General features: G+C 38.6%; 1 protein-coding gene across 1 annotated transcript; it reads left to right on the top strand.

The window, feature by feature from the left end:
* Positions 1-5,231: 5,231 nt before the first annotated feature.
* LOC135129980 (uncharacterized) lies at positions 5,232-10,365 on the top strand. Its single transcript, XM_064057250.1, has 3 exons — positions 5,232-5,481; positions 5,539-7,089; positions 7,124-10,365. The coding sequence occupies exons 1-3, from the start codon at positions 5,232-5,234 to the stop codon at positions 10,363-10,365; spliced, it is 5,043 nt and encodes a 1,680-aa protein (XP_063913320.1).
* The last annotated feature ends 4,448 nt before the right edge of the window (positions 10,366-14,813 follow it).

Here is a 14,813-nt window from a genome sequence, read left to right on the forward strand (position 1 = left end):
ATTACAATACTTCCTTTGCTTACGCTCGGGAAGTAAAAATATGAATGCAATGATAAATTACGAAAATATACTGATGATATTTTCCACATTTTAGATAGGATTTATTCGGCAAAATCTTGAGATGATGTCATCAAGTTTTTGGGCTTGATAAACAGATATATTTTGAATAAAAACGTACCATGTCAAACAGTAACTTCAAAACGTCTGCAATATTTCAAAATTCAGTTTTGCAATTCTTGATTCAATCAATAAAATAAATTGAGTCAGTGATTAATTTTTTTGAGACACTCCCTATAAGCAAAACTAAAAAATATGAATGGAATGATAAATCACAAGTATAGTCTCATCCTATTTTGGACATTTTAGTTAGGATTCATTTAGCAAAATTTTGGGCTGACGAGATCAATTTTTTGGAGGAAGTAAATATAGTTTTTAAAACATCTGCAAGATTTCAAAGCATTCGGTTTTGCAGATTCAAAATTAAATTGTAGGTGAAACGAAGTTCACGGGGTCAGTTAGTTTTAGATAGAATTTATTCGGCAAAATCTTGAGATGACGTCATCAAGGTTTTGGGCTTGATAAACAAATATATTTTGATTAAAAACCTACCATGTCAAACAGTAACTTCAAAACGCCTGCAATATTTCAAAATTCAGTTTTGCAATTCTTGATTCAATCAATAAAATAAATTGACTCAGTGAGTAACTCTTTTGGGACACCCCCTATAAGCAAAACTAAAAACTATGAATGGAATGATAAATCACAAGTATAGTCTCATCCTATTTTAAACATCTTAGATAGGATTCATTTGGCAAAATTTTGGGCTGACGTCATCAATTTTTTGGAGGGGATAAGTAAATATATTTTGAATAAAAATTTATTATGCTTAAAACATCTGCAAAATTTCAAAGCATTCGGTTTTGCAGATTCAAAATTAAATTGTAGGTGAAACGAAGTTCACGGGGTCAGCTAGTCTATATTAATAAAAATGAATCGCCGAAATGTATGTACGCCCATAACTTCAGAACGACCGCACCGAATTGGACGATTCTTTTTTTTACGTGTTTTTTTTTCAAACTTTATTTGTGGTTTAACACACTAGAGACATATGCTTTGAAATCTTGCAGATGTTTTAAAAACTATATTTACTTCCTCATTGTCAGGACAAGGTTTATATGTAAGAAAATTTATAAAAAATACGACGGCTAAAAGATAAAAAAATTTTAAAAATTTTGCATGGGAATCGCCACTTCGAATGAATTTGAATAGTTGGCGTTCCTGACGGACCTGTCGTCTAACTGACGTGTCATACAAAACTATTTCTTCCGTGCGATTGTGAAAAGTATTATTACATTTCAAGTCGTTGTTTGTTTTTTCGTAACAAAAAACGTCGTTTATTTTAAGAAAAGTGTTCGTTAAAGTGAATTTAGTTACGCATTGCGAAAGTTTCTTATTAATTTTGATCTGCCATTCTATTTACCTATATTCACTTTGTTGGTTTCGACAAAACTTCAAACTTTACCGTTATTCGAAGATTTAATTCGAAGTTTTCAGTATTTTAAAATTCTCAAGACAAAATTTACACATTTGATTGACTGTGAAAATAATTCTATGTCGTTTTATGAAGTTCATTACAATGCCGAGAAGACGACAAGCTGACATAGGTCCACGAAGTCTATCAAATGTTCGACGAACTACTTCAAGTGCAAATCGCAATGATTTATTTCATGGGTAATTCGGATACGGAAGTTGATCAGCGTTGTGCTCATAATCAACATCATCAAACATTGAAGCGAGACATTGGGTGGTATGAATAAAAGTGAGTAGATACTCATATTCGAAGTACGAAGTACCTAGAAAGAGTAATAATCTTATATACCTGAGCATCTACCCGATGTACTGTGTATCTACTTGCAAACATTGTATCTCCCCGGACACAAATTGAACATTTACGCGTTTTGTGAGCATTTAATCTAAAAATGAGCATCGACGTGGCAAATGACTATTTGTCCTTATAAATAATAAATTAAATGTAATATATTCTTTTTTCCTTAAGAATATACGAGTAGAGTTAACAAAGTTAGTTGAGTTACAAAAGTCTCTTTTGCTCCACGTTGGCAACCAACGAGCGATTTTTATGATTTTTGTGAAACTTTGCTGGTTTTGAATTTGAATTTTCTGTCCTCGATAGTTGATGCTCAGCAAGAACCACGGGAAGGTCTGGAGCAGATCTCGCTAGGAAAGGAGAGGGCTAGGAATTGTTAATGAGGGATAGAACGTTATACAGTACAATACAACGGAAATACAGTACAGGTACCTACAATCTAGCTACAATACAGAATACACTACAGATACAGATACAATTCAGATACAATACAAATGCAAAGTTAGTACCCAATACACCACCGGAAGAAATTGCACCAAAAATTGAGAATGTTGCAAAATGAAAACCCAAGCAAGCACACCGATGGAACTCGGGACGAAATCTATTGGTCACAGCGCTCACACGCCCAAGGGAGAACGCGGCCACATAAATCCAAGGTCGTCTTACCTCATTCTCAAAGAACGATGCAACCCAGCGTCTAAGGGCCAAAAGAACCCCCCCAGGCCAAAGCGTCTGACGACATGGAGAATTCAAACCCGGAACCAAAGAATGCACTGTTGCAAAATTAATACCCAAGCAAGCACACCGATGGAACTCGAAACGAAATCTATAGGTCGCAGCGCTCACACGCCCAAGGGAGAACGCAGCCGCATAGATACAGGGCCGACTGACCTCTTCCCTTTAGGATGATGAACCTCATCCGTTTAGGATGATGACCCAGCGTCTAAGGGCCAGCAGAATCCCGCCAGGCCAGAGCGTCTGACGACATGGAGAATTCAGCCTCGGAACCAAAGAATGCACTGTTGCAAAATTAAAACCCAAGCAAATGCACCGTGAAAACAAAGCATTTGCACCACTGGAGCTAAATTGGCAAGACCCAAGTTAAGTTAGTAACAAATACAATTTACAGTAGAACATGCTTCAATTACAAAAGTTACAATATACAAATTTCTCCACGTTTGCCGCCAAAGAGCGATGACTGTGCTCGCTCGTTCCTGTTGCCCAGCAAGAACCAAACAATACGAGGAGGTCTGGAGTGCGTCTTGCCATTAAAAGAGAGGACTAGGGTTTGATAGCATGGGTGAAGGACACCGTATTTTGTAAATTTGGACGCCGTAGTTTAAAAATGATGCACACGGTATCTTGTGAATTATGAACGCTGCACTTTGTATATTCCAAAGCCGTACTTTATCAGTCCTGAATGCATGTCATTAACAACATATTTCAAAAAAAATCTGGCATTTTTGGAAAAATATCCACTTTCCTTCGTGTTCACAGCACGTAACACAAAACATTTTCGCTGATATTTATTAACAATAAATTAGAAATTCGCGAACACGTGCTACTTTTAAGCCAAAACGGAGCTCCAGTGTTGCTGCTACCGGACCGGAATCAAAACTAAACACAGAGGATGGAAAAACTGACCTTTTATCAGGTAGCTCACGTGACAGTGACGTCATCGTACGTCACGATGAGATTGCAAAAATTATTTTTCATATTTTAGATCAGAAATTGTACATTTTCGGGGTTAATTTAACAATGTTTAAACAAACTAATTTGTTTTTGCTAACCTCGTGTTCTTAGGAAGATGGATTTCGGTTTAATTATCATATATTGATAGTTATCATATTTGAACATTATGAATTATATTAATTATGTTTAAATTTTATTTAATTATATCGCGAAAATGTATAGCTTTGACCCACCAACTTCAATCGTTTCGAAAATTTATCCAAAATGTAAACATTCTCGACCAAACGAATCACGGAATCCGATAAATTAAAACTGAAGTCGTACTTACCCTGTTTTCGGTCTTTTTCGGAAAAATATTCATTTTCGTCCGTGTTCACAGCACTAACACAACAAATTTTCCTTAATATGTATTAATAATAAAATTGAAATTCGCTAAAACGCTCCACTTTTACGCCAAAATGACGCGACTTTCTTGTCGCCATCAAACAGAAATTAATACTGAACACAAAGGACCGTAAAACGTGACCTTTATACAGGTAGCTCACGTGACATTGACGTCATCGTACGTCACCATGAGACTGCAAAAATTATGTTTCATATTTTGGCCGGGAAAATGCACATTTTAGGGGATAATTTAACATTGTTTAAACAAATTGCTTTGTTTTTAATAATTTCGGGTTTGTAGGAAAACGAGTTTCGGTTTAATTATCGTATATTGATGCTTATCATATTTAAACATTATAAATGATATTAATTATGTTTAAAATTTAATTATTTATATCGTGAAAATGTATAGCTTTGATCAACCGATTTCAATCGTTCGAAAATGTCCCCAAAATTTAAACAAAGTCGAGTGAACGAATCACGGAATCCGATAAATTAAAACTGAAGTCGTACTTACCCTGTTTTCCGTCTTTTTCGGAAAAATATTCATTTTCGTCCGTGTTCACAGCACTAATACAACATATTTTCCGTAATATGTATTAATAATAAACTAGAAATTCACTAAAACGTTCCACTTTTACGCCAAAATGAAGCGACGATCTTGCCGCCATCAAATAGAAATTAATACTGAACACAAAGGACAGAAAAACGTGACGTTTATACAGGTAGCTCAGGTGACAGTGACGTCATCGTACGTCACGATGAGATTGCAAAAATTATTTTTCATATTTTAGCCGGGAAAATGCACATTTTCGGGGATAATTTAACATTGTTTAAACAAATTGATTTGTTTTTAATAACTTCGGGCTTGTAGGCCAACGAGCTTCGGCTTAATTATCGTATATTGATGCTCATCATATTTAAACATTATAAATGATATTGTTCGAACAGTAAATGCTCCATTCCGGCGCACGCGCGAGTGAGCGGAAGTAGTACGCTACTGAACGTAAAAGGTGCATGAGTGAACGGTTTTCCTCTCGCGTGTTCCTCGTTGTACTTCTCAACATCAGGCTACCAAGAACCAGGGGCCCCTGTCACCTCCAGCAGGATACTCCAGGTTAGTGGTACTTCTCAGTTATTCTCGGTCCTTCGCGCAAAGTTAAGTCACGGCACCCCGCGTGCACATTTGGTCCTAATCGAAGCCGGATCATAACCTCAAATTTGTCGGTTTATCGGTTTCTCGATCGACGCTTTATCGCGTATCGCCGCAATGACTAACGAAGAATTGTTGCAATCTCAAATTAAGAAGCTCGCCGTACTGAAATCTACACGGGAAAAGTTATTTGCTCAAGTTCAAAACTGTTATGACTCCGTGAAGAGAACCACCGTTGATACAGCTCTTCAGTTCAAGCCTCGGTACAAAAAACTAGAGGTTATTGAGATAGAAATGGATAAGACTCAGAATGCAATTATTCAGCTAAATGCAGATTTATTGGATAATCGCCATGCTCTCGAAGTCTGTAAGGTGCAAACAGCTTTCGATGATTTAGTATTTAACACACGTGGTCGTTATTTAGACCTGGTGAAGACACAACCTCCGCAGCAAACCAGCAGTAATTCGGTCGCCAACAGCAACCAGCATTTGCCCAGAATAAATATCCCTACGTTCACCGGTCGCATCGAAGAATGGTCGGCGTTTTTCTCACTGTTCGATTCGGTTGTCCACAAAAACGATGCGTTATCAGAAGCTGAAAAATTCCAGTATTTGCGCTCTTATCTGCGAGATGACGCATTAACAGTCATTGCCAATTTTCATTTAACCCCCGAAAATTACGCACTGGCGTATGAGGCATTGCAACTTCGCTACCAGAATAAAAGACGGTTGGCGACTCACTACGTCAATCAAATTCTAGGTTTTACTCCTTTATCATCCCCAAGTTCTAGCAGTTTGAGACATTTTTTGAATATTCATTCGAATTCCATTAATGCTCTTAAGGCTTTGAATCTTCAAGACCTTGGTGATTTTTTGCTGTTTCAATTATCGTTTGCAAATTTGGATCCTGTATCTAGAAAAGCTTTTGAGAATAGGCAAAGTTCAAATTCCGTTCCCAGCTATCAGGCGTTAATTGATTTCATAACGGATCAGAATCGAACGTACGAACTTCTCTCTCAGGACACAAAATCACCGAAATGTAAATCTCTATCAGTTAAGTCATTCCGTGCTTCACTCATGACAAATGCCAAATCCGATGCCCCCTCTACGTGCTCTGTCCCGTGCGTGCTCTGCAAAGGTTCACATCCCTTTCCGGCATGCAGCGAATTTCTCCAGAAAACAAATGAACAGAAATATGATACGTTGAAGAGATTGAGACGATGTTTCAACTGTTTGGGTGCTCATAATCGAAATGAATGTCAATCTCGTAAAACTTGTCGTATTTGTCACAGCAACAAGCATCACTCCGTGTTACACCAGGAGTCCAAGGTGGATACCTCCGAAACTAGTACTTCTCCCTCTGTAGAGGAAAGAAAATCTCCCGTTGTGTTTTCGTGCAAGACCTCAGCGGAGCGCAACACTGTTTTACTAGCGACTGTGTCAGCCCAGATCCAAGACTGTAATGGAGATTATCACAAGATAAGAGCTGTGGTTGATCCCGGCTCTCAAGTATCAGTGATTACTTCATCAACGGCGCAACATTTGGGATTAAAAAGAAGCAGATCTCCCATTGAAGTTACTGGCATCGCCAGTTTTCCTGTCCGAACTCAAGGTCTCATTCGTACCACACTACGCTCTAGAACTCGTGCTGATGTCGTAAACGTTCACGCTGTTGTACTTTCGGATATTCCTAATAAATTTCCTAGTCAGACGTTACCTTCTCACATTAAGGATCAGTTCAGTCATCTAACGTTAGCTGATGAAAACTTCCATCAAGCTGCTCGAGTTGAATTCTTAATTGGAGCAGATCTATATCCTCACATTTTATGTAATACGCAGCCTAATGTTATTCAAGGACAACCCTCTGCCATTGACAAAATCTTTGGATGGATAATTATAGGCTCGATTTCATCTTCAACAAATTCCCCCTTGTGTTCTCTTCTCACATGCACCGATTCTCTTGATGATACCGTTCGTAAGTTTTGGGAAACTGAGACTCTCGCTTTCAGTCTCCAATCCTGAAGATGACTTTTGTCAAGCTCATTTCAAGGACACGCACTGTCGCGATCGCTCAGGCAGATATGTGGTATCAATGCCAGTCCGTGAGCAGCGCTCGCCGCTTCTCAGCAACCGAGAGACAACTCTGAACACTTATCTCAAAATGGAAGCTCGAATGCCTCGGCGTCCCCAACTCAACGCTGCTTATATTACTTTTCTCCAAGAATACCGCGATCTCGGACATGTGCAACTAGCCGCACAACCTTCCATGTACGTAATGCCTCATCATTGTGTTCAAAAGGAAACTAGTTCAACTACCAAAGTGCGAGTTGTGTTTAACGGATCCTCCCCTGACTCAAACGGGACAACGCTTAATCAGCAACTTCTGCCCGGTCCTAAGCTACAAAAGGATTTGAGCCACATTCTCATGAATTTTCGCCTTCATGCTATAGCAGTCACAGCGGATATTCAACAGATGTATAGACAGATTTGGTTGAATCCAAAGCAATGTTATCTCCAGCACATATTCTGGAGGCCAGATCCCGCTTCTAATGTGCAGGAGTATGAGTTAAAAACAGTGACATATGGTTTAGCACCATCAGCATATCTTGCTCAACGTGTCCTTCTCCAGCTCGTCGAGGACGAAGGGCATGAGTTCCCATTGGCAGTACAAGCTATCACAGAAAGCACCTATGTGGACGATATTGCGCATGGTGCCTCTACAGTTGAGGAAGCGAAGTCGCTACAGTTACAACTCGCAAACCTACTCAATCGTGGCGGTTTCCAGCTGAGAAAATGGGCTAGTAATGATCCAATTGCTCTAGATCATGTTCCAGAACAGCATCGTGAATCTCCGTTGAATTTCTCAAGTGACGATCCTTCTATTAAGATTCTTGGATTACGGTGGGATCCTCGGTCTGATACTTTCACCTATTATGTACAAGAATTTGATTCTCAAGTTACCAAGCGCACTGTTCTTTCTTATATCGCTCGAATCTTTGATCCCATGGGGTGGTTATCTCCAATTGTATTTTGGGCTAAGCATTTTCTGCGACAGATATGGATCTCTAAAGTGGGCTATGATGATATCCTGCCGCCTTCCCTATCGGAGGCTTGGGGAAGGTTTTCTTCTCAAATGCGGTGTCTACGCGCACTTAAAATTCCTCGATACATTCTCCAAAGTTTGCCACGTTTGCTCTTGGTGGGATTCTCGGACGCTTCCTCTAAAGGATACTCCGCTTGCATCTATTTACATGCGTATGATTCCAGTAGCACTTGTAGCAATTATCTTTTGAAGGCCAAGAACAAAGTGGCACCCCTCAAGACATTGACTATTCCTCGATTGGAACTCTGTGGAGCGTTGTTATTATCTAGACTACTTCGTGATGTGATTAAATCTCTTAAAGCCGTAAGATTTGAAAATGTTCATCTCTATACCGATTCTCAGATTGTCCTTGCATGGCTCCACACCTCTCCTCATCTTCTCAAAACCTACGTGGCCAATCGTGTAGTTCGCATATTAGAGCATACATCTCTTCACCAATGGGCACACACAGTGTCGAATCAAAATTCAGCCGACTTTGCGTCTCGAGGATTATTTCCCGAAGAGATCATGGATTGTCATTCCTGGTGGAATGGACCAGATTTTATGCAGAATCCGCCGTCCAAGTGGCCCGTAAGAGGCGATAATTATGTCGCACCCGAAGAGCTCCCGGAGCGTAAAAACGATCCTATAGTTTTGCGCATCCAAGCCGACCCAGAAAATCCTCTGTATGAAGTTGTGTCACGATTTTCTTCATTTAGTAGACTACAACGCGCTTTCGCATTTATTCGCCGATGGCTACTCCGAATAAGATGTCCCGAGATGAAGGGTCCACTCTCAAGCGAAGAGATGCGATACTCGACCTTATCGCTTGTGCGTCTCACACAGCAAAACCATTTTCCTCTGCTTATAGAAGAGTTGCGTTCCAAAGGTCACACCACAACTCCATTAAGGAAGCTGTTCCCATTCTTGGATGCAATGGGTATAGTTAGGGTGGGCGGACGGCTACGACACTCCGCCCTTCCCCTAGATGCGAAACACCCTCTGCTTTTACCTCAGACAGCTCATCTCTCGGCTTTAATTTGCGACTACTATCATCTGTACGCTTGCCACGCTGGACCTAGAAGCGTGCAGACGCTTATACAGCAGAAGTTCTGGATAATATCGATTCGATCCCTCCTACGGCAGCGCATTTTTCGCTGCATTCGCTGTTTTAAGTTTAAATCGAAACCTGTATTTCCCTTCATGGCTGATCTACCACCAGCTCGAGTTCAACCTAGCAAACCGTTTTCCTCTGTTGGCATTGACTTTGCCGGACCCTTCACGGTCAGGGAAAGTCGTCGACGTAAGGCCCACACATACAAAGGGTATCTCTGTTTATTCATATGTATGTCTACGAAAGCGGTCCATTTAGAAATGGTCTCGGAACTCTCCACGAAAGCCTTCTTAGCCTCGCTCAACAGATTCACCGCACGCCGTGGTCTACCCTCTGACATATACTCTGATTGCGGACGTAACTTTCTCGGCGCCGCTCGACACCTGAGGGAGGTGAGTCAGTTTCTACGTTCGCACTCCTCTGAGATAACGAGTTCCTTAACTTCTTTGGAGATAAAATGGCATTTTAACCCTACAGCCGCCCCCAATTTTGGCGGCCTATGGGAGGCTGCGATCAAATCCGCAAAGAGTCTCTTGTATCGATCAATCGGCACCTCTCTCTTAACTTTCGAAGAGTACAGCACGCTATTTTGTAAGATTGAGGCGGTATTGAACAGCCGTCCCTTATGTGCCGTCACCTCTAACCCCGAAGACGCTGTAGATTACCTAAGCCCTGGACATTTCTTAGTCGGCAGACCGTTATTGCAACCTCCTGAAGCTCCCTTGGAGGACAACTTGAATTGGACCTGTCGGTGGCAACTACTCTCCCAGCTGTATCAGCGGTTCTGGAAGAGGTGGTCTACGGAGTATCTCCATACTCAACTCCAACGTCAGAAGTGGAATAAGGATCAACCAAACATTCAACCCGGCGCCATTGTCGCATTGTATGGCGCAGAAACTACCCCCCTTTCATGGCCGTTAGGACGCGTACAAGAGGTACATCCTGGAACCGATGGAGTCGTCCGTGTGGCCACAGTGAAAACCTCGACCGGTTTATATACGCGTCCGGTAAACAAGCTCGTGATTCTCCCAACCCAATTCTCAATGGAGAATTGAGTGAGCTCTCATAATGTGCATAAAGAACTCTCTTTAATTTTCGTTTAATTTTTCGTTAAATTTTGTTAAAATTGGTGGGCGGTTATGTTCGAACAGTAAGTGCTCCATTCCGGCGCACGCGCGAGTGAGCGGAAGTAGTACGCTACTGAACGTAAAAGGTGCATGAGTGAACGGTTTTCCTCTCGCGTGTTCCTCGTTGTACTTCTCAACATCAGGCTACCAAGAACCAGGGGCCCCTGTCACCTCCAGCAGGATACTCCAGGTTAGTGGTACTTCTCAGTTATTCTCGGTCCTTCGCGCAAAGTTAAGTCACGGCACCCCGCGTGCACAGATATTAATTTTGTTTAAAATTTATTTATTTATATCGTGAAAATGTATATCTTTGAGCAACCGATTTCAATCGTTTAGAAAATTTTCCCAAAATTTAAACATAGTCGACCGAACGAATCACGGAATCCGATAAATTAAAACTGAACTCGAACTTACCCTGTTTTCGGTCCTTTTCAGAAAAATATCCATTTTTGTTCGTGTTCACAGTACTAATACAACACATTTTCACTATTATTTGTTAATAATAAATTAGAAATTCGTGAAAAGAGCCCTACTTTTAAGCCAAAACGGACTCTGATGTTGCTACCACCAAACCAAAATCAAAAGTAAACGCAGAGGACCGAAAAATGTGACCTTTTATCAGGTAGCTCACGTTTTAGATCAGAAATTGTACATTTTCGGGGTTAATTTAACAATGTTTAAACAAACTAATTTGTTTTTGCTAACCTCGTGTTCTTAGGAAGATGGATTTCGGTTTAATTATCATATATTGATAGTTATCATATATGAACATTATGAATTCTATTAATTATGTTTAAATTTTATTTAATTATATCGCGAAAATGTATAGCTTTGACCCACCAACTTCAATCGTTTCGAAAATTTTTCCAAAATTTAAACATTGTCGAATAAACGAATCACGGAATCCGATAAATTAAAACTGGAGTCGTACTTACCTCGTTTTCGGTCCTTTTCGGAAAAATACATATTTTCCGTAATATTTATTAATAATAAAGTAGAAATTCGCTAAAACGCTCCACTTTTACGCCAAAATGAAGCGACGATCTTGCCGCCATCAAACAGAAATTAATACTGAACACAAAGGACCGCAAAACGTGACCTTTATACAGGTAGCTCACGTGACATTGACGTTATCGTACGTCACCATGACACTGCAAAATTTATTTTTTATATTTTGGCCGAGAAAATGCACATTTTCGGGGACAATCCAACTCGAAAATTCTTAACCAATACAATTGCAGAATTGTTTGAAATTTGTCCAATGGCATCCACCGAAAAATTTTTTCAGTGAAAAAACATTCTTCTGTCAGGCAACAACACTGTTTTTCAGCGAAATAAATTATGTCAAATTAATTTGTCAAACTTGTCAAATGAACTTTAATAAAAAAATGATAATACAAATTACTTTTCTGTTGGCGTTAAAGGCATAATCTTCCAAAATACTGGCCACCTCGTTCATTTCGACTGCTTTATTTAGAGAAAACTTGCGTATTTCATAAAATTCTGTACACTGCTTCCAAATTGAATCTTGCGTTCTTGCAGTGTTTCGGTACTGACTTTCTTTCACTGCATTTCGAATTTCAAACACAGTCTTGTTACCAAATCTTGCTCCCATAATTAAGAAAATCAACCAGCAGCACACACAAAATTTGATGTTTAGAAATTTATTTACGTTTTGCCTTGTTGTTTTGTTACTATTTAGACTAGGTAGGTATGGTTACTCAACTACTACGCTAACTATAAAATATGTGAATTATTGTCCGTAAAAAAATAAATAAAAATTTTCTCTTTGGATTGTCAAGCCGAATATAACTCGTGATCTGATTTTTTCTTCAAAATTTGTGTGAAAATTAACTCGTATCTGTTGCTTTTGGAAAATCACACTCGTCTCCTTCGTCGACTCGTGTGATTTTCGTCGCAACAGCTACTCGGTAATTTGTGTCACAAATTTTGTCGGAAAAAATCAGACCACTTGTTATATTATATTTGACAATTTAACACTGTTTAAACAAATTGATTTGTTTTTAATACATTCGGGTTTGTAGGAAAACGAGTTTCGGTTTAATCATCATATTTAAACATATTAAATGATTTTAATTATGTTTAAAATTTATTTATTTATATCGTGAAAATGTATAGCTTTGATCAACTAGTTTCAATCGTTTCGAAAATATTCCCACAATCTAAACATTGTCAAGTAAACGAATCACCGAACCCAATAAATTAAAACTGAGATCGTACTTACCCTGTTTTCGGTCCTTTTCGGAAAAATATCCATTTTCGTTCGTGTTCACAACACTAACACAACATACTTTCCGCAATATTTATTAATAATAAAGTAGAAATTGGCTAAAACGCCCCACTTTTACGACAAAACGACGCGACGATCTTGCCGCCATCAAACAGAAATTAATACTGAACACAAAGGACCGCGAAACGTGAACTTCGTACAGGTAGCTCAGGTGACAGTGACGTCATCGTGCGTCACGATGAGATTGCAAAAATTATTTTTCATATTTTGGCCGGGAAAATGCACATTTTCGGGGATAATTTAATAATGTTTAAACAAATTGATTTGTTTTTAATAATTTCGGGCTTTTAGGACAACGAGTTTCGGTTTAATTATCATATGTTTCTGTTTGCCTTGATAATAGGGGTCAAGTTGACACTATTTACACGGATTTTCGTAAAGCATTTGACCAAATTGATCATTATGTCTTGATTGCTAAATTACAACAGTTTGGATTTTCCACTCCTCTGATCAACTTTTTCCGTTCATATCTAACGAACAGAGTCCAAATCGTTAAATATCGTAACTTTTATTCACAACCATTTTCTCCTACCTCTGGTGTGCCGCAAGGGTCGAACTTAGGTCCATTATTGTTTCATCTGTTTGTTAATGATATTGTTGATGGTCTATCATGCGAGAAACTTTTATATGCGAATGACCTCAAGTTGTTTATGGAGATTAAAAATATTAACGATAGCGTGACTCTTCAAGCTAATATTCAGATTATTTTGCAATGGTGTATTCGTAATCGTTTATCTCTTAACCAAGACAAATGTTTCGTTGTGTCCTATACAAGAAAACTTAATCCTAGTATATTTCCTTACACCATAGCCAATACTGAGTTACATCGTTGTGACAATTTTAAAGATTTAGGCATTACGTTTGATTCTAAATTCAATTTTGTGAAACATATAGATGATGTAATAGCAAAATCTTTTAGGATGTATGGTTTTGTTTACAGAAATTGTAGCGAGTTCTCAAATACAAGAACTTTATGTAATTTATATTTTGCGCTTATTAGATCTAGATTGGAATATGGTACTATAATTTGGTATCCCTTATATGATGTGCATGTGAAAAATATCGAAGCTATTCAGCGTAAATTTCTCAAATTTTTATGTTATTGTGTAGATAAAGTTTATCCTGAAAGGGGGTGTGATCATGCTGCACTTCTGAGTAGGTTTGAATTTCTAGCTCTCCAGGATCGGCGCAATATTATTGTCATTAAATTTGTTTTTAATTTATTTAACAACAAAATAGATTGTCCGAGCCTTCTGGATAAATTTAACTTGGTCGTACCTCGTATTAATTCACGCCAATCTCAAACTTTTTATAGTCCACCATATAAGACAAACGTATTACGTAAATCTCCAGTAGTTGTTATGTGTAATAAGTTTAATGAAATATCTACTCATTGCGATATACATTACGATTCGCTATCGGTTATAATCAAATCCTTTTTTTGTATTAGTAAGTATGTAGTAAGATTTATAGTTTGTAGTTTTGTGGGAGCTTTTATTATTAATAATGCCTTATGTTATACTTAAGTTCACTGACTTTGGAATTGTATGTTATTTATTTACTGTTTGCGGTTGATTTGAGCCTAAGTTTTAGTTTTCCTTGTTATTGGGTGTAAACCTGTTAGGAATAAAGCCTTATTATTAAGACCCACCACTGACCCGGAAATGACCGGCATTCAGGCAAGACTTCTATCATTACGGGTACTAAGACCAAGTAATGATATGCATTGATTAGGTTAACAAAACAACTTTCGAGATTCTAGAATTACAGCATACAAATTAGTCTGCTATTATTCTCTAATCTCACCCCATCCCCAAAAGTCTAGCGTAACTACCGACCATTTATCCGCGCATCACATGAAAAGTGACCTACACTACTCTGACCTACTGGTGCTAATCTAATCTGACTGACATGATCAGACTGTTCAAGAAACTTACGAACAATATGACATGTTCCTAACAAAACAGCTTTTTGAATTTTGACAATTATTGAATCATTCAAATGCAAAGACTTTAAATTCTCAACTAAGCTATTTGGAACTACACCTACATTAGAGATAACTAGT

The sequence above is a fragment of the Zophobas morio genome, unplaced genomic scaffold (genome assembly GCF_036711695.1).
Source record: "Zophobas morio isolate AGI-343-1 ecotype UQ-CSIRO unplaced genomic scaffold, CSIRO_AGI_Zmor_V1 ptg000017l, whole genome shotgun sequence".
Classification (NCBI taxonomy): domain Eukaryota; kingdom Metazoa; phylum Arthropoda; class Insecta; order Coleoptera; family Tenebrionidae; genus Zophobas; species Zophobas morio.